The 24,075-nt window shown below is 54.0% G+C and overlaps 1 protein-coding gene across 1 annotated transcript in view; it reads right to left on the bottom strand.

Moving 5' to 3' along the window:
* Window positions 1-2,471: 2,471 nt before the first annotated feature.
* IGFBP2 (insulin like growth factor binding protein 2) overlaps window positions 2,472-24,075 on the bottom strand; it is a gene marked incomplete at its 5' end in the record, with an annotated part of 24,095 nt that continues 2,491 nt past the window's right edge. The window contains 3 exons of the mRNA XM_034642517.1: window positions 2,472-2,974; window positions 4,378-4,518; window positions 5,264-5,493. Coding sequence (XP_034498408.1) covers window positions 2,810-2,974; window positions 4,378-4,518; window positions 5,264-5,493 — 536 coding nt within the window. The remainder of the gene's footprint in view (window positions 2,975-4,377; window positions 4,519-5,263; window positions 5,494-24,075) is intronic.

Raw genomic sequence — 24,075 nt, 5'->3', positions numbered from 1 at the left:
GATTCTACGCATTAGAATTGCCCAGAGGCCATGCTTCAGTGCAGATTCCCAGATGCCTTCCCAAGCTTCTAGCTCAGGCAGTCTGCGACAATGGGTGCCCTGCTTCTGCAAGTTTAGCAAGCGCCCACCATGGTCTCCTGGGACCACCGCTTGAGCAAAAGGACCCTCCGAGGTCCAGCGTAAACGCAGCTGCAGTTTCCCGTGCTGCCCCACGGTGGCAGTATAGCCCCAGTGTTTGTCAACAGCCCGGCCCTTGCAGAAGGCCCCCAACTGGCTTGACACCTTCATGACCCCCGCCCAGCCGTCTCCCGACTTGGATGCAATATTTTCCCTCAGTGAAGGTTTCTAGGGCATNCGGGGGGGGGGGGGGGGTGTTCCTGTAGTTAGAGCCACAGCGGAGCTACTGCTCGCCCACCCCTAAACTCCTTTACAGAGGGTTTAGAGGACAGGGAGGCTGTGGGCAAGTGACATGGAAACGGGCAGGGAGATTGTGCTGTGCTCAGAAGCACTCTGCAAAAACATTACAGCGATGACCCGAGTCAGCAAACTTGGGGCACAGGGGTTGGCTTGGTGTTTACTCCGGAAACGGCCCCATGTAGTCCCTCCCATTTTATAAGGTCCTCTAGTTTTCAAAGCACACCCACACCCACTGTCTCACACTGATATCACCTGTTATTTGAGGCTGACGTCATCCCCATTAGACAGATAAGGAAAACTGAGTCTCAGATAAGGCGAGTAATGTAGCTCCAGGGCAATAAAACAGCAAGTGGTGGGGCAGGATTCAAACCCAGGTATCCTGACTCCAGCATTTCTTCTTGCCCAGCTTTGCGTGAGACTCACCTGGAAACCTTAAACCAAACAAACCAAAAACCTACCTGGGCTCCACTCCAAGCCAATCAGCCCAGACTCTCCAATGGTGGGGCACTGACGTGAGTATTTTAAGTGCTCCCGTCCACGCCAATGTTAGCCAATGTTGAGAACCGCTGCCCCGTCCAAGGACAGCAGCCACCAGCTCCTGGCTACAGCGGAGGGGCACGGAGAGGGGTGGCAGGAGCACCCTCACCCATGGATGAAAGAGAATCCGACCCCAGGGAAGGATGGCTAACCCACAGGGTGCGGATCCAACCCATGCCCAGAGTGCCCTAGGCTCTGTTCATTCAGCCCACCCTGCTTCCGCCCAGAGAGGGCAGCATCACTCAGGATTGTGCAGGACCCACACTGTGGAGTTAGGGGCCCCAGCCTGGGCCGTGGAGGTTGGGTACCTCTGTGGATTTTCTTCTTCATCTGTAAAGTAGGGCTAATAGTGCCTCTTTATGGATTCATAAGGATTAACTGAATTAACTGGCTTCCAGAGCAGCAGACCAAATGGCCTAGCTAAATGACCAAATGGCCTGCTGGCCTTGGCCTGCTGCAACCTAGAGCACTCTGGCTGGAGTAGGTCTGCTTTGGGGGACCTTGTTTTCTTCTAAGGGGAGAAGCTCATTGCCCCCCCCCACCACCACCACCCATGAGGGCCCCAAGTGTCCCTCTGCCTCTCCTGAGTTGCTAGAAGGAAGGTCAGGAGTGATATGGGATATGAGCAGAACCACCTTCCTTCACCCCCCACCCCCGCCCAGGCAGGAAAGGATCAGACTCCGGACACAGAAGAGGGGCTACCATGAAAGGTGGGGCTCGGTGCCCTGTGCTAGGGAGAGGAGGGAGCAGAGCACTCTTTTCCCTGTGGCCCACTGCAAAGTTGGGGAGCCCCTTGCAACTCGCCAGGGGTTAGGGGCCCCCAGAACACAGTGGGTAGAGCTCTCACATAGAATTTTGCTTCAGAAACAGGGTCCACATCTACGCATGTGTAGTCCCTGTCTTTGTTAACGTTGCTATTCTAGAAGCCAAACAGTTACTTGGGCCCCTTGGAGAACAGCACCTGAATCCTCAGAGGCAACACTTTCATGACCATGCTGGTGCACACCAGCCCCGCTCCCTTTCCTTGATGACCTGGGGGCTCTCCCCACCCCCCACCCCAGCACAGAAGGGAGAGCTCCTTATTTTAGGAGCCAGAGGACCACAGTTCCAGTGTCTCCCTGTTCTGTCTCCCTCTATGATGCACCTGAAAGTGGGAGAGAGAAAGGCACTGGCTCCACCTCTCCTCCCTCACTGCCCACCCAGGGGCAGCCGAGGGGCCCAAGCTTCATTCAGCTGGGAGTCCAGTGGAGACAGCAGATTCCTACAGCTTTACTGGAGGATTCCACCTGGACTAGGGGCTTTAAGTTTCCCTAGGCCAAGGCCACTTGTGAGAGGACATTCCCCTTCCTCCTGACCCATCCTTCTCACTCCCAACACAACCAAAGCCGTGCCTGTCCCCTTCCCAGGCCCTGTTCCCAGGAGTCAGGAGTCAGGGACAGAGCTGGACAGACGAAACGGGCAGGCCCCGGGAGCTCTTTCCCAGGGAAGGCCCAAACACTCAGGCAAAAGACACACACTGTTATTTTTCCTTCCTTTAATCTTAAGCAAAAGAAACATGGGGGTTCAAAAATAAAAATTTCTTTTCCCCCCTCCCAAACTTTTCCCCCAGCTCGGCCACTGCAAGCACTCTTCCTTCCCAGCAGGGACAGGAGAAGGCGAGGGCGCAGGCAGCTCCCGCTGGGGAGGGGGAAGGCGGGGGTGTGCCGAGCTCGGTGCTGGTCTCTTTCCAAATATAAATACACGTGTCAACACTCCTGGAAAACCCTCCCCACCCACCACGCAAGACTCTCCTCTCTCTGCCAGTGTTTGGAGAGGGGGTGGGGGCAGGGGGCGCCCGGCACCGGCTGGCTGGGGGTTACTGCATCCGCTGGCTGTGTACCCCACGGGCCTCCTGCTGCTCATTGTAGAAGAGATGACACTCAGGGTCACCCCGAATGGTGGGGGCTCCCTGGATCAGCTTCCCAGTGTTGGGATTCACACACCAGCACTCCCCACGCTGCCCGTTCAGAGACATCTTGCACTGAGGAGAGAGAAGAGAAGGACGTGGAGGACGGCCCTGAAGCCAGCAGCTCTCCTCCCCTTCTCTCAGCCTGAGGTCTGCTGAGCAGCTCCAGGGCTAGCGAGCTAGCACTGCACGGTGGCATTTTGCAACCTTGAACGTGCACCAGGGAGCTCGCTAAAATGCAGATTCCCCTTCAGCAGGGCTGGAGCAGGGCTGAAACTCGGCTTGGCTAACAAGCCCCCATGTGACGCTCCCCGCTGCTGGCCCACGGACCACGCTCCAGTTAGCAAGGTGTTGGGGGATGCCCCAAGTTGAAAAGACTCAGTCCCCACCTGCATGGAGGTCCCATCCAGTGAGGGACCCAGCAGACCGGGGTTTAGTTATAGTGTGAAGTGAAAAACAGGTGTGATGGTAGAAGTCAATACTAGCCCAGGCCCTAGTGTGGGCCGTGCCCTGCGAGAGCCATCTACACGCTGCTCATTTACAGTTTCTAGCTTTCCTTTATTTATTTTTGTATTGCTCTATGCCCAACGTGGGGCTCGAACTCACGACCCTCAGATCAAGAGTCGCAGGCTCTTCCGAATGAGCCAGCCGGGGCCCCCTATTGTTTTTATCTAGCATACACGTTCCTTTAATCCAGACCACCACCCTGGGAATCAAGTACCATTATTTCACCACTTTACAGTGGATCCAAAGGAAGCACAGACAGGTTAAGTAACTTGCCCAAGGTCACGCAGCTAGTAAGAGGGATAGCTGAGATATGAACCCAGCCGTTCCTGTCCCAGGGTCCCTGCTCTTACCCATAAACTAGTTAATTACCATGGAAAATCCCTTTAGTTACAGGTAAGGGACAGAACACAGCCTGTTTTTCATTAGAAAAGATCACTATTTCTTCTTTTGAGCTCCAAATGCAGTAGTCGGCTGACATTGAGAGGGCACGTGTACACACAGCTTTGAACACGAGACTGGTATTTCCAGGGGCAAGATGCCTGCCTGGGCTGAGGGAGGTAGGCAAGTGAGATGCCCCCCAACTTGTCAATGGTTTAAATCCATGATTCTGGAAGCGTGGTCCACGGATCATCAGCGATCCCTGGGAGTTTGTTAGAAATGCAAACTCTTGGTTGCCACCCAACCTTCTGGAATGGTAAGTCCCAGCAATCACTGCCAGGCTATTCTAACGCTCAATAAAACGTTGAGAAGCATTAGCAGAACCCCACATCGCTTCTCCCAGGGGCTCCCGCCCAACCTGGACACCAAGGGCTGATGGCAGGTAGCCAGGTAAGTAGAGTCAGCCTCTGACAGGCCTGGCAGCTGGCATCCCCACACCCCCTCAGCTCTCAGGCCCCAGGGGATGACAGGTGGGGGAGGGGGGCAGGAGCAAGGCACCACCGAGGCTCAGGGCCAAGGACATCCTCTCTCACCTGTTTGAGGTTATACAGGCCGTGCTTGTCACAGTTGGGGATGTGTAAGGAGTACAGGTGCTCCAGAGGGCCCCGCTCATCTGGAAGGTGCATGGTGGAGATCCGCTCCAGGACCTGGTCCAGTTCCTGCTGGCAGGGGGTCTGTGGGCACAGATGGGCAGAGAGGAGGCTCAGAGGGAGACTGAGCTCATGGAACACTGGCCCTGGGAACAACCTCACAAGGCAGCTCACACACAGGGAAGGGATGTTCCCACAGCCACAGAGCTAGTTGGTGGAACCAGGGACTTCTGACAGTGATCTCACGAATATGTCATCGTGCCCTACCCCAGCCTCTAAAGACAGTCAGCGTGGATAGGCATTTTCACCCGTCTTTCATTCCGTGTCAATGGCTTTCGGGGGTCAAAATGGGATCTACTGGCAGAAGTGAATTCAAGTGGCTTTCTCTAGAGGATCTCTACCCCGACCCAGTGGGCCAACGTCCAACCCTTTCCATCAACCCAACCAGGACCAAAACCCAAGACAACGGAGCTGAGCTGGAGAGAGGAGAGGGGGCAGCTGACTGAGAGGAACACATCCCAGCAAGCTTGAATAAGGTCGGGCAGGTCCACCTCCAACGACAGCATCCGTGTCGTTGCCTATGTCCTGAAGCCAAGCAGAAATGTGGAGGTTTCAGAAGGATGGGACTGCCAGAAACCATACCCGGTCTCATACACAGCCGCAGATACGGGGGTCCCCAAAAGAGACACTGATAGGCCTGAAGGTCCCTGAATATGCCAGTGGCAGAACCAGAAAGGAAAGTGCTTTGCCTGCAGGACACGGATGTTTTTGGGGGCCCTCCCCCACCGAGAGCCGTCCCACCCCTCCAGGCAGACCCAGCCTCTCTGACCCTGGCAGGTGGCGGCCGCAGCTTCTTGGGCTCATCCAGACCAAGGTGATGCTTGCCACCCTTGCCCATCTGCCGGTGCTGCTCGGTGACCTTCTCCCGGAACACAGCCAGCTCCTTCATGCCTGACTTGAGGGGCTTCCGACCAGCACTGCCTCCACCGCCCAACAGGTTCATGGTCCCGTCCACGTGGTTCTCAACCAGATCTCCTTCAGAGTGCTCATCGCCATTGTCTGCAGAGAGGAGAAGGGAAGGAGAACTCCAGGTGCTGTTTCCAGAGCGATGGGCCCCCCAGGGACAGTCCGAATCCCTGAAGATGGAGAGGACTGATATCCACGCGATTGTGCTAAGCAATTTACATAGACTATCAATTTCAGTTTTGCGGCCACCCATAGGGAGGCGCTACCCCAACTTTGACAGATGCACGAGTCAAGGCACACAGAGACGGAGACCACGAATCTGGCATTGGAACACAGGCCCTCTGACTCCCGCAAAACACCTGGGAGGCTTAGTCAGTTCTGCCTCCATCCAGAGCGGAGCAGAGCATGGAAGGAGGAACGTGTCTGCAAGGCTCTCACCATGGAATGGGATTAAGTCCTTCCGGAGCCATCATCCTCCCCTAGAAAGACCTCCCCCACTCACCCACCAGAACCTCCAGGTTAAGGTCTTCATCATCTGTGGCCTAAAAGGGCACAGATTGGGTCTGTTTTTAAAACTAATGCCAGAGATCACTGGGCCAGACCACGTCTGGTGAGGGAGTGAGAAGGGGGGAGAGCCGCCACCAGAGCCCGCAGTTTCTGACGCCCCTGCGATGACTCTTCATTTGCCCACCTGCCCCCTTCTCGTGTGCGCTAACGACTCAGGCCCAAGGCCACTCCAGCACCGCCCCCGCCCCCAGCGGCCCTGACTCATCCCCGTGTCTGGTGTCTGTCCACGCACACCACCGCCAGCCACGTTCCAGAGAGCCCAGAGAACAGGACTGGCTTGACTCTGTCCTTTCCGCTTACCGCAAAGCTCAGAGCCTCACCCGGATGCTTGTTCCAGGAGCACCTGCTAAATCTCTTTCAACTTTCTTAAACCACCAGTCCCTTAAACCACCAGTCCCTCAACAACTGGGAGGGCTCCTGCTGAGTGCACAGCTCAGGTGGAGGGGGCCTGAGAGCAGCCCCCGGCTATCACGGGCTCACGCTGGCTCCTGTCAGTCCAGCCAGGGGCAGGCCCGAGGGACACAACAGCGTGGAAGAGTTGTAACCAGGGAGAAAGGTCCCCACGGGCTCTAGGAGGGCCAGGACTCTAACAGACCCTGTGGACGCAGCAGAGCCAACAGGGCCTCAGCCCATGGCGCCTGGAGCCCTCCCCCGCAGGTACCAACGAGACCTAGAGTGTGTGTGTGTGGGGGGGGGGGGTTCTAAACAAATTGTGCACATTTTCTCTTCCCTTTTTTGCGCCTTCAAAAACAAAGGCCCCGATAACATAACTGAACGGCTCTTACAATACTTCTACACAAGGGTTTCAGGTGAGGCACTTAGGGACCTGGTGATCCCCTCCAAATTCCAGCACAGTGTGGTGGGCTCAGAGGGCCACTGTCCCGGGCAGTGTTTCATGGTACAAAGATCTGACCTGTCAAAGGGGGGCCATGATGCCCACTCTGGGTTGTTGCAAGCTGTGGCGTTCACTCACTGTCTCGCCCACTAGGGGATGGGGACACTCTTGCGTGCCCTGGGGACCTGACACCTGCTTTCACGCTGTCCCAGAAGACCCAGGAGGAGTCTGGCCACCTGACCCCTGGGGCCAGTCCTCACCAGCTACGGCCTCATTCCTTTAGAAACTGCTCGTGATCTCCAGACTAGAGAGCCCCAGTTTGGAGGACATTCTCGGGTTAAATCCCAGCTACCAGCTGTAGTAGCACTGACCTCACAGGACTGCTGAGAGCACGTTACAGGTAAAGCCGTTAAGATAAGGCCTGGAACACAGAAACTCTGTGTCCTGTTGGTGATAGTCCTTTGATGATGGCGAGATAGCAACTGCCTCAGTTACCCGTTGGCGACGATAGCAACTGCCTCAGTTATCCGTTATCCGCTCCCTCGGCAATGCGGGACCCAACCAAGAACCAGGAAGCAGAGGAAAAGAAGCCTCTGACCATCAGACCAGCTGTCTGTCTATGCGTCGTCGAGTTCAAGTGCTCTGCTCATGAGGCGCGGGGACCCTCAGCACAGGAAGAACACGGCCCGTTCACACGAGCATGGCTCCAGAAAGCCAGGTCCCTGGATGTCTGGTTTCCAAGGCCACCGCAGAAGAAAATGAACAAAATTAAAAGGAGAGAGAAGGAAGGCCTGTGGACAGTGGTGAGAAGTATCAAATGGCAGGGAGAAAAGAGGACACTAAAAAAACCAAACAGAAGAACTTTGGGGATATTTAGTGCATCACAGACAACTCCACACCCATGCATGATCCCTGAGGACTTCCGTATCGTGTAGCCCAAAGCAAGAGCTGTGTGGATAATGACGATGACCTTGGGACATCCAGAAAGGGGAGGGCATTAACATGACAAGCATTCAGTGTTAAAAAAAAAAGAGACTTCTACCCCAAATTGTTTAACTTTAGAAAAATGAAATTGAAATATTTAAATGAGTAAGCCCTCTGAAACCTGGAAAATTCTCTCTAGAATGGCTATTTCCCGAGGGGGGCTCTGGGTAGCCTGGGTTTTACCATAAATAACCAACCACAGATTAAATCCCATTCCAGAAGGCCCAGCACCACCCGCAGGGGATAGCCCATTTGAAGCATCTGCCACCAAGCTGGATGGGAGTTCTGCCCCCCCATGTTCGAAGAGACCCATCCACCCACCCCAAACTTTCTCCCAACCCCAGCACTATGGACACTGGGACCAGAGGATTCTTCACTGGGGAACGGTCCTTTGCATTGCGGGACGCCAAGCAGAATCCTGGGCCTCTACCCGCCAGATGCCAGTAGCCCCCCTGAAGTTGTGACAAGCAAAGATATGGCCCCCCACTGAAAACCACCCTTCAGAAGTCAGGCTTTATCCAGAGGCCTGGAAGGTCCCCAGCCCCGTGCTGAAGACCCCAGACCCTGCATAAGGCAGATCCGAGCTCTATTATATTTGCCTCCCTCAGCTGAGACCCTCCCCACCACTGTTCCATCCCAGCACACTCATGGAGCTCACGAGTTGACCTTCCGGCTGGGGGGAAGGGGGGGGGTCTTCCTGAGACATCCAGAGGATTCCCTATCTTAAAATCGAAAGGAAAAATATGCTTTTAGGTGAATTTTTTTTAAGCCTTCATCTATGATACTGATACATACACAATTATAAGATGCAGTTATCAAATATGATTTAACATCTTTTCAGAGAGGAAGGACCACAAACGCCCAGGCATCCAGGGTCCTTAGTCCCCACAAGATGGAGACCAATGGGGGGCGCCTGGGTAGCACAGTCGTTAGGCGTCTGCCTTCGGCTCAGGGTGTGATCCCCGTGATCTGGGATCGAGCCCCACATCAGGCTCCTCCGCTGGCAGCCTGCTTCTTCCTCTCCCACTCCCCTGCTGTGTTCTCTCTCTCGCTGGCTGTCTCTCTGTCACATAAATAAATAAAATCTTTAAAAAAAAAAAAAAAGATGGGGGCCAACGGGGCAGCGGGCTCCCAGGAGGACAGAGTGGGCTTCCTATCCTGAGTTAGCCCCAATCTCTCTGAAGTAAAGGTCAGTCTGTCCGCCCTCACAGAGGCCACCTGGATTCCAGGCTCGGTTTCGTCCATTCCGTTATTGATCCCAACGCTGCCAATGAACATGCCAGTAAGATGAAGAAATCCATGGGTCCGGTTTGCTGACGCACATGTTGGCACTCCGCACCTTGAAGTCAAAGCCCAGGGAAGGGAATGAGAGGTGGGCTGGGTAGAGATCGGACAAGCTTGCAGACTGAGGAAAGCCCGGATTCCTGGACTGTTCTATTCGCAGCCAGAGAGGCTCAAGAATTCAGGCTCCAAAGTCTAATCGCCTGACTGAATCCCAGGTCTCCACTTAGCTGTGCAACGGCCCGAGACACGTTGCTTAAGCCATGTCTCCACCGCTCATCTAGAAATCACGGACAAAGAGCACCCACTTCCAGTGGGCAGCCAGATTCCCAGAGACGCTGCACGCAGACACAGGGCCAGGCGCACGGTAGGAGCACACGGAGCTGGCCCTCAATGGCTCCCATCTCCCCCCTACACTCGGGGAAGTGCCCACACGGCACCCCGACACTCAGGGGCACAAGGGCGTTCTCACATTATTACCCAGTGCTTCCCATGCATCCTCTCATAGGCGACAGGAGCGGTCCATAGGAAAACATCCCAAATGTAGAACTCCAGCTAGAGATGGAATTTGCCCTCGGAACAAAAATACCCAGTTGCGTTTTTTTTTCCTGCCCAAGAGTGAGGCTCAGAATAATATTTATTATGCAATCGCTTATGTATGCAGCTCCGTGGGCTGCAGTGCAAAGGTCAGTCTAAGAAATGGTTCTTAGCAGCCCAGATCACACAACTGGAAAAGGCTTCGGGCTTTGAGATGACCAGTAGGGACCTCCCAGGCCCCCAGAGATCGTCCCCTAAGGATTAGCTGTTCTCTACATAGCGCCCCAGGAAATGGTTCAACACGGAACCAGGGAGTTTGCCGACTATATATGGAAGGTGAAGCTCTTCCAAAGACAAGTGGGGGAGACCCCAGAGGGCCTGGAGCGTGAGAACTCCCATCCTGTATGCTGCGTATACCGCCACGCCTCTCACCCTCACGCACCTGCAGGAGAGCTCCGTGGAGAAAGGCAAGGAGAAGGAGGCAAGGGACGAGTTGCCCCATTTTACAGACAGCAAACCCGAGGCCCAGAAGGGCTACTGCCTGGTCTAGCGGAGCACCTCCGCCACCTCTGTGCCATCAGCAGAGGTGCTTCACGATGGGCATGGGATCCCCACGTTGTCCCCTGACCCAGCCTTACGAGGTAGCCCGGGAGGGCAGCTGGAAGCTGCTGCGCCAGGAGAAGGAGCTTTGCACCTCCATTCTACATTCCGGACTACGCATTAATACCCTGGTTTTAACATTTAATTTTGGCATAGCCTTTTTTTTCCCTGACGTAATCTTGTTGGATTGGAGCACTGACGACCTGACTCAATGCAAGAAAACCCTTGTGTTCAACGGATTCCTACTCTTGTGAAACCACATTTTCTCCCAGTGCGATGCTCTGAGCTCCGTGCTCCTATGGACAGTCGGTGTTTCCTGATCTACGGAAGACCTTAAAGCCCTCTTAGGAAATTGGCTCCCCGAATCTAAAAGCAACCCCCTGCCCCTTCTTGCTTACAGTGTGAGACTCTGTCCTTACACAGGCCTGGCGAGTAAAGGGAACTTTTGCCCAGAACATGCCACGTCTTCCCAACAGATAACTGCCTTCCCTGCTTTCTTCTTGTCTTTATTCTGAGGAAAACCTAGCCGTTTCCCACCTTCTCCTTAGTCTACTTCCTGACTCTCTAGAAATCTAAGAGCGGGGGGCCCCACAGAGAGGATCTACTCCGACCCCAAATCTATCATTCCCTCCTGTGGATTCACCTCCTTCCCAGGTAACGGCATTCCGGGCCCCGTGAGAATGGATTCCGAGTAATGGACCAGGGGAAGGCTGGCCGCGTTCCCAGCTGCACTCTCGCCAGGCACAGAACTCACGTGGCTCCTGCTTTGTTGGTTTCTCCCCAAATGCACTTAATCTTGACATATGTTGGGCAAAAGAATTAATACTAATGCCCATCTTCCTCTTCCCTCTTGGACAACTTCTCCATTAACGTCCACAGCAGTGGACAATTCATTAACAAAGTCGAATGGGCAAAGAACTCCAGGAGTCAAGAGGCCTCCTGGCTTTGCCGCTTTCTGCTTCACGGAACCATGACGCCGGCCAAACCCCCTCTAACCTTTCTGAGCTCTCGTGTCCCCAGTGTGAAAAATGTGAATAATGATCCCACTCAAGCGAAGGCTGTGACTTACCATTACCATTTGCCAGTGCGGACAAAACCAAGCTCCAGAAGAAATGTGCAGACAGGTGATCTATTTTTTACATGAGTAAATGGAAGATACATGTACCACGCAGAGGGGAAGGGTGGGTGAGATCCAATCTGCAGGATGGCCATACGCATGGGGGAAAAACGAGTTATGAGAAAGCTCTGCAATACTGTCTATCTGCGTGTTCCTTCCAAAGCCTGATTTCGTGGATCATATGACTTCTGTATGTTGCTAAACATCGTAGCTCTTTGCCACCTGATGGAAGTCCTTGGGCAAGCGTGGATTTGCCTCCATTACTTTAACTTCACAGGATTTATGGGCAGCAAGGAGAGGAAGGGAGGGAGGAAAAGAGAGAGGGAGGAAGGAGGACCATGGGGAGGAGCGGAGGGAAGGAAGGGGCTCATAAGGACCACGCAAGCACAGGGGAGACAGGGCTCATCGGTAAACTCACCAATATGCAGGGGAACCAGCTCTCATTGAAGAGAATTTGAAGCCAGGGCCTTTGGATGGCTGACTGTGACCCCTGTGTGCAGTAACATGGGCCCCCAGGGCTGGAGTGGGTAATTCAGGCCACGCTGGGAGGTGGGGGAGGGAGGCAGGCGGAAGGGAACAGTGGGTGGAGAAGAAAGGGGAGCTTCTTTGCTATTTTTCAGCCGAGCCCTTTGTCTGTCTGGGTAAGTGGCCTTGTTTATGTGGTTCCCTCCGCCCTTTCTTCTAAAGGTCGGAGGCGGCTGGCCTCCGTGGCCTCTCTCGGGGGAGTTCTGAAGACTGCGTAAATGGCCGTCTGCTGTGGTGGAAGCTGGCACCCGGGGCACATTCCAGCTTCGTGAATGACGTTCTCCTGGTCAGCCCATCGACCCCCTGCTGACACCCAGCTTCCTTCCAAACTCCCTTCCCATTCTCTTCCACCCTCGGTGCAATCAGAGCAAACGTGATGTCTCTCAGATGCCACCACGTTCTGCGGAAAAACCCTTTTGGCAACAGAAACCCTTCTCAGCATGGCTTTCGCACAAAAGGAATCCCCGTATGGTGGGAAATAGCTGCGAGCAGCCTCTCCAGATGTTCCCGATCCACGGGTCATCCAGGTTGTAACCCACAAGGGCAGGCACTGGTCACTCTCACCTGGGGACTGTCATCCTGCACTCAGAGGTGCCGTGGGGCTAGCACCCAGCGAGGTATGGCTGAGCCCTGAAACCCCGGGGACGGGAACGGCCAGTCCCCGCACTTGTGCAGGGAAGGAACGGATGCTACTAGAGATGATGGACGAAAGCAGGGCATTGAGCCCACTGCTGGCCAAGCCACCCTAAACTCTTTCTGGGTTCCCTTTGGAACGCCAGCTCTTGGGTTCAAAGCTTTGGCCAACAGTTCTGGCACAGCTGGAAGAGAAGTGCAGGTCTGAAAGCCAGTCCAAGGTTCTGATCCCAAAGCTAGCGCCAGGCCCCGGACTCTGAGTGATGCCTGACAGGGGTTTAAGAGATGTAGGCTTCAATACATGAGGGTGCCTGGCTGGCTCAGTTGGTAGAGCACGTGACTCTTGATCTCTGGGGCATGAGTTCGAGCCCCACGCTGGAGGTAGAGATTACTTATTTAAAAAAAACCAAAAAACAAAAAGAGCTTACATGATCAAGATGTGTAGGGTCCACCAAGCTCATCTAGAAATTCAGGGAGTTAGATTAGGGAAACGGTGCCCCGTCAGGATTGTTCATTAGAAATCATCTGAAGAGCTTGCTACAAATGGTCCTGGACGCCAGCCCCCTGGGGTTCACAGCAAGCCTGGGCAAAGGTCAAGGGCACTGTATTTTTAACAACCCCCTTCAAGCTCTGGCATTTCTGAGGCCCCATTCCTCTCCGTTTCTTGCTTTCCTGCCTCAGTTTGCTGAAGAACTTCTTGGTGATGGGAGAAAGATGCCTTCTTTTCAAGAGCTAGGAATTCATATACACACTCTGGGAAGACACAGCCTCGCAAGCTTTTTCCATCCGTAGACTCGTGGGTTCATAAACAGACACGTATGCGTGCTTGGATGCACACAGGGGGCCCTTCTTGGCCAGGCATCATGGAGATTTCTAGAGCATGCCCTCACGACCCCGTCTCCTCTCAGGGCCCCCCCCCCCCCCAGTGAGCAGAAACAGCACAGCCTCTACACAGCTTCCCTGCCTATGCGCTCTCTAATGGGCTGCTTTACAAACACCAGGGTTATTCCTGGAATCACAAAGACCCGGGGAGGGTCAGCGCTGAGGCACACCGTTTGAGAAAACAAAAACATGCTCAAATTCAGCCAAGGTCCCCTGGGACTCCGTGAGCCAGGTTGTCCTTGAAGAGCCAGAGAAATTGAAAGCAAGATGACAAACAACACTATCAGCTTTCTCCCCTTTCCACGGGTCCCAAACATGTCTCCTCAGGCTTAACTAAAGCCATCCAAGAGCCTGACAAGGTGACCTAGATGCCAAAAGCCCAAGGGAATAGCGCGTGCGCTCCAGGGCAAAGTTGGAGCAGGGCTACCGGGCCAGGAAGAATGTGCCTGACCCAGCAATTCTACACACACACCCCCCCCCCGGAACATGTGCCCAAGAATGTGCATCACAGCATTACCTGTAGTGGCAAAACACGACCGGCAACATGACCCAAAAGCCTTTCAGCAGGTGAACAAAGGGAAATCAGTAGGGTAAATACAATGGAATAATACACGGCCATCGCTCGGACCTGAGATCACTCCTGGGATCTACCCAACATGAACAGATCTCAGAACCTAACGCGGACAGAGGGAAAAAGCTGCAGAATGAAACCTTTTGGCTCATATCACTTATTTTCAGAGAACAACTCTAGATGTTGGCCATCTATTAGCAGGTCTGTTTAGCCAGGGAACAGAAACACGAAGGAATGCCTGCTGGTGGCTGCCTCTAGGGACAAGGGACAGCAACAAGAGGCTGGTGGGGAAGGCCGTCGGGAAACGTTTTTTTAAGAGGCGTGAAGCCAACAGGACAAAATGTCTACCACTCCCAGATCCCGGTGGCAGACTGGTGTTATTGCAGGATTCCTATTACTTGTCTGCATTTTTACTATTTTTTTTTTAAGATTTTATTTTTAAGTAATCCATAATCTCTATACCCAATGTGGGGCTCGAACCCACAACACCGAGATCAAGGGCTGCACACTCCACTGAGCGTGCAGGTGCCCTGCAACCATTTTTTTTTTTAAAAGTCACTTCCCTCATCACATTCATTCCTCCCTCTCCTTTGCCAAGCGGGGTATCAGTAAACTTGGGATGCCTCTGAAAGCCACTGGGTGCAAGAGGGCTGAACATGAGTGACACGGCCAACTTCACTGCCACTGAGGCCAGCGCAGTGTCACCAGGGTCACCTGCCTGCCAGAGACTGACCATGGGCTCCTGGCCAGGTGTCTGTGGGATGAAGAACTGGGACATGAGTCAGAGGAAAGACCCAAAGAGAGTGGAAGACAGTCACAAGGTCAAGGAGAGGACGACAAAGGAATCAAGATGGTACAGGCTTGAGAATGGAAAGCCAAGGGGACGAGCTCATCCCAGTGCAGCCCACAGGGCACCAGGGGTGCCCACAGGTGTGGAGTGGTGGAGATGCCCAATGGCCAGTCATGCCCAGGGGAAGGGAGGCACCTGCTCCAGCTCCTTGAGGCCCAGAGATGTAAGAGCCTTAAACTGAGAGAGGAAAGATCCAGGGTAGAAGTCACTGAACAGTTCCACGGGAGGTACTTAAACAGGTAACACGTTGCAGAGGAGACAAAAATTGCAGACTTGCTCTGGTAGAGTTTAGGAGGAAGCTTTCAAGGAGGAAGGACAATATGGCTTCCATACTGTGTCCAAAGGCCACCGGACTGAGACTATGAAGGGCATCCCTGGGCAAAGCACTCTTTTATTTGACTCGGCTTCCCTCGCAGCTCCCTAAACGGAGTGCACTGGCAAAAAGCCTGGGTCCCTGCTTTCCCTTCCTCCTCCAAAGGATAGAGCTTCTTGAAGATGCAAATTTGGACTTCCCTTCCATGGCGCTTTAAAGAAAAGTATGAAAAAAGGAAAGGAGGGCAGGAAGGACATTTGGTGTGCTCGATTTACTTTGGAAGAATGAGATGGTGCCTGCTTCTTCTAAGACGGAAGGTGATACCTGTCAAACTTGATTTTTCCTGGTGTGACTCTATTCACCAGAAAGGGCTCTCATTATTTCAAGAACTTCCCAAAAGCCTCGGGCAAAAGGCTAAAAGAGCTGCCTGTTTACGTGCATTCGATTTATACACACCTCTACTGACTTAGTCTCTTCACAGTTCATATTCAACTTTTCAAAATACTTCTCTCGGGGCACCTGGCTGGCTCAGTTGGTGGAGTGCATGACGCATAGTCTTGGAGTCAAAAGTTCGAGCTCCATGCTGGGTACAGAGATTACTTAAAAGCATAAAATAAAATCTTAAAAAAAATGGTTTTGCATAAAATGAAATGCCTCCCTGGCTCCCCTCCAGGATATAAAAGCATGGTTACAAATAGCGTGACAACTGCATTTTTACATTCTTGCAACCTGCACAGGGTATGTGCCCAATCACCGTGTAAACATCAGGAGAGCTGACTTCTGGAAGACCATCCCACCCTCTCTGGCCTAGAGTATCATGTTGCATTTCATTCTCACTTCTCTGGCCTCTCCCTCACCATCCAGGCCCCAAAGCAGCAAGAGTGGTCAGGAGTTGGAAAAAGAAAGGGGGGGGGGAGTTGGAGGGGGGTGGTCAGCAAAGGAAATAAGGAGGTAGGAGAGAAAAGACGCTTTCCTCTCCCAGGACCCACATTCAAACGACTGTCCCTACACTCTGTTCTGAGGATATGACCCACGGACCGGCTCCCAGAGTGATAAAAGACTGGGTCCTACCCACCTGTCTCGTCCCACCCTCCCCTTCCACCCGCCTCTTCTCCATCCCCGTCAGGACTGTTCCCAAAGACTGTGGGCCTGACAAACTGAACCCGGAGGGCGCAAAAAGAAACTAAAAACCTGTAAAGATGTCCAGGATTGCCTGCCACACTCTCAAAACCAGCACAAGAAGTGTCCTGAATATAAATGACTGTCTTTAAATAGGTCACCATGCTTTTCTTTTTCTTCAACGAAAAGTTCACTAATTGTGTCTGATAGAAAACGGCATCACATCTGGGCTCTTCCTTGGTTGGGCTCTCTTGGCGCAGAGGCAGCGAACGGAACCAGAGACGACCAGCAGAGCTTCAAGGGCGAAGCCTCACCTCTGGGGATAAACCGGCTATGCTCTCAACCACTGGCACAACCATGAGTGACCGTGGCCTCAAAGGCCATGACCGCCCACTGGAAAACCCTCCACCGCTAACCCCATTCTGGACTTTCCAAAGCCAAGGGCAGCCCTCCAGGAAAGCCACACCCCACGGAAGAAGCCATGCCTCTGAACTGGGTCCTTCAGTCCCTGTTCTTCACACACTTGGCAAATGAGAAGACATATAAACACAGGCCTTCTCCTTCTTTTCTGTGTGCTGAGATGAGAGGAAGAAGGAAAGAAAACCCGTCTGACATCATCCGATTATCTGAGTTTCTGGGCTAAGCGCTCTGTGCACACAACTTCGTTTTATCGTCAAGCAATCACATGAGGTTGACAATTTCTTATCCCCTCTCACCTTGACCAAAAACAAAACAAAAGAAAAAGCCACAGTGTTTGAGGCCAACTACACAAAGTCATGTCATCAATGGCAAAGCCAACACCAAATCTGGGTTGTTAGGCTTTATAGCTCTTAACCAGCCAGGATGGGGACCTGGGAGGGAAGTCATCAGTCCGATGCCAGCCCGCCCCACCCCACCTGGGAAGCCTTTCGGATCCAGCACACCACACCCGTCCCAACTAGGCTCCCCGTTCATCCTCCGGACACACCGCCCGCTGCTGTTGCTATAGAAACCAGTAGACTTATCAGGCAGCTGCAGAGGCAGGGCCGAGGGCACTGCCATTTTCATCTTATCTTGGCCTCAGGCACTTCAGAAAGCACCTGCTCCATCCAGAGGCAACTTGGCACCCCCACCCTGAAGTCAAGACAATAGACCTGAAAGAAACTTCCTGGGGAGCCGCATAAAGGAACATTTTTTAGAAGTTCTGCCTTAATTACCACCTCCCAGGGAGAAGGAGCCTTTCGGAGCAGCAGTATATAATTCACTGCTTCTTTGCCTGCATGTGAGTCTCAGGGAACGCAGCCCGGGATGCGCGCATGCGCATCTGGAGACCCAGACTCGGTCCGGTCTGCGTTTGCCTCGGCGCTGGAACCTGAAGGCAGCCTCGATTTCTTCATCTGTCAAGTGGGGAGAATCCTGAGGCTAAAACAGAGCTGGAAAAAACAAAACAAAAAAACCCTACGGGCACTTTGGTCAAAGTGGACAATGTCTAGAAGAAAGCAATTTCAATGGCCATTATGTTGTCCTTTACCCTTTGGGGTAGACTCTTTGCTCACTGCACCCTACAGTCCAGCTCAGATCCCTCCACCTAGAAGGCCCCACCTCCTTGACTCCTTTCAGGGGTTCGACACGCTAGGCCTTCCCCAGTCCCATCTCCCCAGCTTGCTGAGGCCTTCCTGGGCTCTGAGCCCCTCCTTCCGTGTGACTTCCTGCCTCCCAGGACTCAGCTCCTTCAATGAAACTCAGGCTGACACACCTATACCCATCCCCGAATTAGAAAACCCAGGCTCTGTTCCGCTCAGGCCAACTGAACGGGGGCCCATGAGCCAATTCTCCTGCCCCACAGCTGGCAGCCTGCCAGCCCCTGCCCCTTCTCCCCAATCTCCACTCCTGCTCTGCCTCCCAACAGCCAGGAAGAGATGTGGGGCTGGCAGCCAGAAGGGGCCCCAAGGGTTGCCAAGTGTCCCCTCCCCCCACTAAAAAAAGGGGGGGGGGAAAGAAACAATTCCCAACTACAGTCGACTCTGTATTCCTTTCCGGGGGAGCCGGCTTTCTGAGCAAGGTCTCCCTCTGCGCCCTGACTGACACCCAGGAGCTGAGCCAGAGCACATCTTCCCTGGCTTTGTTAAAGGACAGGAGTGGCCGGGGAGGGGGAGGGGCACAGGGGGACAATCCCTTTTCCAGGAGGAAAAGAAAACCCATAGGCCAGACACTCTGCTCATGGTGGAGGTGGGGTGGGGGTAGGGGTGGGGGGGAAGTTACCCTGAAACCTGAAAACCAACAAGTTTCTCTGAACAGACCACCCCATCTGTAAAGGGGGCTTCTCCTCTCCATGCCCCCCTCCCCAAGGCCCTCAGAGTCTAATTCCCTGCAGCAAATGCTGTCCTGGGTTTCACCGCAAGCCTCTGCCGACCCCTAAAGACTCAAGCATCCCCCTTCTCTGCTTCCTGGGGCCTCCCCTCCACCAGAGGCTCCAAACACAGTTGTCGTTATCATTATGCCCAGACAGGCAGTCACTCGGAGGGCTTTCTGGAACCACAGACGGAATCAGACATTAGGAAGAAACTCAATGCCCAGAGAACACTCTCCCCAATGCCTCCCCCACCAGCACTCTGGTGCAGAACCCATCAACTCCCTCGAAATGAGATGCTGCTCCCCAACTCAGGAGTGAGGTCCACTCTGCAGATGGCGTAGTGAGGACACGTCACTTTTTGGATAGAACGTCCAATGTCTTTGCCAGGATCACGTTCAACTTTCTGGCACCCTAGGCTCAGACAGGATAGATGTGAAAGCCCATTCTCCTGGAGCAGGAAACGGTGCCAGAGGGCCTTCTCTGGCTTGGACAGCACCACTGCGTACCCTCGCCCATGCTCTAGGTACTAGGTGTGCTAAGACCAGGCCGGCCCCTACCTGACCCTATTGTTCTGAAGCCTGGGTCCCAGCAGGGCTCCTGCTAGAGGACTGTCCCTAGAAGAAGGAGCTTCCCACCCCTGAACTGTGGCCTCAGGGATCCTCTGGTCCTCTGAATACCTGAGGGCTGGGTCCTAAAGCTTGGCTGGCCAGGTGAAGGCAGAACTCAGCCCTGTCGCCAGCTTCTGAGCAGCAAGCCCGCACAAGTACCCAGGGTCCCAACTCTGGGGCCACTTCTGTCCCTGCAGTCCCTCCACCCCCAACTGAGGCGTTACAGAGTAAAGCTCCCAGACCGAGAATGGTCAGCCCCAGACATCAGGACATGGGCCCCAAAGAGCACTGCCTAACACACCCCTAAGAAATGGAAGCCTGCTGACCTCAAACCACTTGTTTGACATAAATCCATTGATACTGTATTAAAAGTACAGTTTCTTTACCCTTTCTGGAAACAGCTCAACGACGGTCCATAAAAGTAGGCCACAGGTATGTATATGTCCATTTTATAAATGAAGAGATGAAAAGCAAGTGATTTATTTAAAAAAAAAAAGCGAAGTGCTAAACTTTGTATTATCTAGCTTTCCACACACATGCACACGCACACACACACACACATACACACACGCAAGCACACACGTGTGCAGGTGCCGCCCCACAAAGTGGGCGCTGTCAGTATTTGATTCACAGATAAGAAGACGGAGGCTCGTGGAGAGCACATCTGTGGCTGCGGGTAGCTCACACGTGCTTGGAAACTGGGCAACTTCACACCAAAATGAGGCCGCGAAGCATCCCGCTAAAACCCCCGGGGCAACGAGCGGCCTGCCCGGCCCAGCCTAGCGTGGCCTCTGCTCAAAGGCCGGCTCACCAGGCGTCAGACAAGAGACACGGCCTGCTGAGATGAAGGCGGCCTGCTGAGATGAAGGCGGCTACCGTGGGCGAGCACCTAGTCCGTGCCAGACACTGGCCAGCACCACCGCTGTCCTCACACGTGCCCCAAGGAAGAGACACAATCATCCCCATTCCACCCACAGGTAAACTGGTATTTGAGGAAGGCCCCCACGCCTCAGCACTCAGGTTCTCGAAGTCAGGTCTGCAATGGAACCCGGTCCCTAGGATGGCACAGGCCAGGCTGCTGTCCCCCAGCTCTGCTCACCCTGGGACCATTTTGTCTCCCCCCCACTGCTGCACACTGGTCACCTCCCTTTCTGAAGTCCCCAGGCCTTAGGCCTCCCGTCGGAGTTGAGGGAATGCAAATGGCCAAACCTGGCCTGTCCATGGCAGGTGTCCAGGAACAAACTTTCTGGCTGACAGGGTCAAAGGCTTTCGCTGCCAACAGCCCCCGTCCCTTGCTTGACCATGCGGGCGGAGGGGGACAGAAGAAAGGTCAGCCCCTCGACTCCTGACTTACCTGCTAAGGCGCCCCCTGACTGGGCCTCAGAGCCCACACCTGCGAAATGGAGGTAGAAAGCCTCCCTCTCTTCCTCACAGGGGTCTTGGAAGACAGGAGACAAAGCAAGGCTAGGAAGCCAGTTCATGATAGGACGAGGACAGACGGGAAGGCGACCAAACCCCTGGCAGCTGCCTGCCACCTCAGCAAAATGCTGGCCAGAGACAGCAAGGAGTAGAGAGGCCCAGAACATCTGCCAAGCAGAACGCCAGCTCCCCTGGTGACTTAAAAGCATACCTTGCTCCTCCCTGCCTCGGTTGCAGGGGGAGCAGCCCTAGCACAAACCCCCTTGGGGAAATGGCCACTTCCCCCCTACCCCCCACCCCCACAAAGCCCAGCCCCCGAACTGCCGCCAAGCACCCTCATTTCAGGATTAGATTTGTCCCCATCACCTATGGGGGCTCCACCTACCTGGCTTCCTGGGGAAGGCTGGGGTAGATCTCCTTCCGTGCTCTTTCTCAAGGCTTATCCACCTACTTAGCGTCCAGCCAGGTGTTCAAGACCCAGCCACAGTGGGAGAGGCATGGGGGAGCCAAGGGGGCCAGGGGAGGGGGGTTAGGAAAGCAGCATGGAGAAAGCAGGGGAGGAAAGAGGGGCTGGGAACACTAAGCAGCGACAGACTGAAATGAAATGCAGTCCCTGGTGATGGAGGCTTTTTAAAAATAATAATAATAACCAAGCCCTTTGTTGTTGTTGTTGGTACCGTGATGTAATATGTGAAGAGGGTCAACAACAAAACCAAATGTGGGGAGAGCCTGCGTATTTTCTGTTTCTCCTTCGTTCCCTTCAGCAGCCCCTGCTGTGTCCCCCACCCCCCCAACCAGATAATGTTGTCCTATTTTGCATTTCACTGGAACCAAGAATTTTTGGAACTTCCTCATATCAAAATTTAGCAACTGTGCATCCAGTTTTCTATGGCAGAGAATAGCTAATGTGAGACCCAACTAGAAGCTAACCTGATAAATGGGCTACAGTACAAGGGTTCTCTCCAAGTAAGCCCTGGAATGCTGGGCAAGGGGGACCAAATATGTTCCTGCTCCCTGGGAACCTGCAGACATCTTTCTAGGACTGACTTCCACAAAGTCCCCTAACCCAAAGGAATGATTTGCCTAAAAATTTCAGTTTAAAGCTCAGTGCTAAGGTAAGCTAAATCTTAGAACCATCTAAGCTTCCCTCTTCCCTCTGCCTGCCAGGAAACTCAACAGTCCAACTTGGTCAAGAACCACTGCTTGGATAGATGCTCACAGTGGTCTTGAACACATAGACCCTCCTTCCCCCTAGACACCACCACCTACGCTAATTCAGAGATTCCTTAGCCCTGTTTTTGTTTCTATAAGATCCTTTGACCTTGTTATATAGGATTTTTCTTTCCCTCAAAGTGTCTTCAAATACCTTGCTCAAAGGAATGGATGGGCTCGTTATTACCACACAAAGGGAACCCTCACGGTGAACAGTGTGGTCGCGGTGGAAGGTGAAGAAGGAGGAGACTGCAGACAAAAAACCCTGATTCTGGGACTTGCTCGAATTCCAGCCCTCCGAGCACAATGGCAGACGGAGGCGGCAGCCGGCTCAAGGCCGCTGCCTCGCTGGGAACCTGGCGAGCCACACCCTCCAGCCCAGACCTGCCTCCAAGACCAGAGTGCACACAGCCACACCCTGCTCGGTCTCGGCCCAGGAACTCCGCGTCTGTCTCCCTCCTGGAGACCGAGGAGCCGCAGCCCTCAGCTCCCCCCAATCTCCTCCTTCCAGCGCACGGCGGTGACTCAGGCGGAGCAGCTTAGCGGCGAGAGTTCTGGGTGTTCTGTCCAGAAGGGGGGAGGGTGGCGGAAGGTAGTGGTGTTAGCAATCAGTGACAGTGGGTCCCACTCATTCCCCAAGTCTATTTTACGACTTTGAACTCAGTATGCAAATTTATGCAAGACAAGATGCAAAGCAGCGCTTTGAGCCAGAAGTCCCATTGCTTTTCTCCCCGTTTTTGAAGCCGCACTGAACCACTGTAAATCAGGGCTCGCCTCTGCCCCCCTTTCGCCCCCCTTTCTGCTCCCCCAGCAACTGCAGATGCGAAGCCTCCTCGGACCCGCCCGCCTGCCCGCCTGCCGCCCTGGGACTTTGAATGACTGCACATTTCTATAGCACCTTTATATGTGCAGCCAGACGGCCACTCGGGCGGCTCCGCCCCTCGGCATAATCCCAGGCATTGTACACGGCAGGCAAGGAGGCAGGGGAGATCGGAGGGAGCCAGTCCGCCCTGCCGGCCCTGAATTCTGAAAGGGAGCCCACTTCCTCCTCTTACCCTGACATTTCTAGGCACTTCTGCCCACTCCGCCAGCAAACACGCCCACACACTGTTAAGATCCAGACCTCAGCACCCCCCACTCCCATTTTTCATCCAGGCTCACTCACCTACTCCAACCTGTAGTCTGACTTCTGAGTTTCTCTGAACCAACCAGTCCTGACCCATCACCCCCAAGGGACGGAGGCTCAGCACCCGCAGATGTGCCCACCCCCACCCCCTGCATCCCAGCCGTCCCCAGGAAGTCAGCGGCACAGCCCCTGAGTCCTGGGAACAAAGACAAAAGAGCTAACAGCAAAGCCGGAACTGCTGGGGTTTGCTGCCTCAAAATAAGAGGGTATGTTTAAAATTCTCAAAAGCAACCTGCTCAAAGAGGAATGCAGTCTGGGATGGGAGCGAGCTCCTTCTTCAGAGAGGGGAGAAAAGGGGATGGGAGATGGAGGGGGGAGGCTGCAGCTTTCAGGGCTATAGTCTCCTCTGGGCCACATTCTGTGCATCCCCCCCACCCAACACAGACCCCAGGGCTCACCAGGCAATGCCACGTCCCTGCCTCAGCCCAAGACCCTATCTCCTGCACAGAAGCCTCAAAACTTGCCCCTCTCTTCCCTGCACCCCTGCCAGCCCAGGCTTCTCCCTGCAGTGCCCCCTCTCGCCCAGCCCTCCTCACATCTCAGCACCCTGCTCTGGGGTCACTTCTTTCCAGGGTGCCCACCTTGCTTCCACATCTAGCTCCCACCCCCCACCCCCAGTGTCCCCTCTTCCCAGTCTGGATGGAGCACAAGAGAAAAATGCGGAAGGCGTCTGTCTGGGCACTGGGAGGAGAAGGCTGAGGAAGGAGGCAGCTGGGGCTAGCTGGCGGAAAGGAGTCCCATAACCAGGCAGAAAATCCAGAGTGACATTCTTCCCATGAACTCACCCCATTGTCCCTGGGCTCCCCTGACAACTCCCCACTTGGGGCTCTAGGGAGGAGTGAATGGGGAGAATCTCCCTCATCTGTTCTAGGGCTTGGAAGCAGGAGAGCTTGTTTTCAGACTGCCAGTGAGAAGGATGAAGGGTGAAATAAGTACAACGTTTAGGGAGGACCTGTACCACGCACTTTATTAAGACGCTCAAAATCCAAACGAGTCTATGAACTTGGAGGCCTTTGGAAAAGTTCACACTGCTGAGAAAGATGTTTAGTTTGTCAGAGTTCAGCTCAAAAAGCACAGTACCTCCCAGTGGGGGGGGGTGGGGGG

This window comes from Ailuropoda melanoleuca, chromosome 2, assembly GCF_002007445.2.
Source record: "Ailuropoda melanoleuca isolate Jingjing chromosome 2, ASM200744v2, whole genome shotgun sequence".
In the NCBI taxonomy this organism is placed as follows: Eukaryota; Metazoa; Chordata; class Mammalia; order Carnivora; family Ursidae; genus Ailuropoda; species Ailuropoda melanoleuca.
Note: the sequence above shows the minus strand (reverse complement) of the source record. Positions and strands in the feature narration are given on the sequence as shown.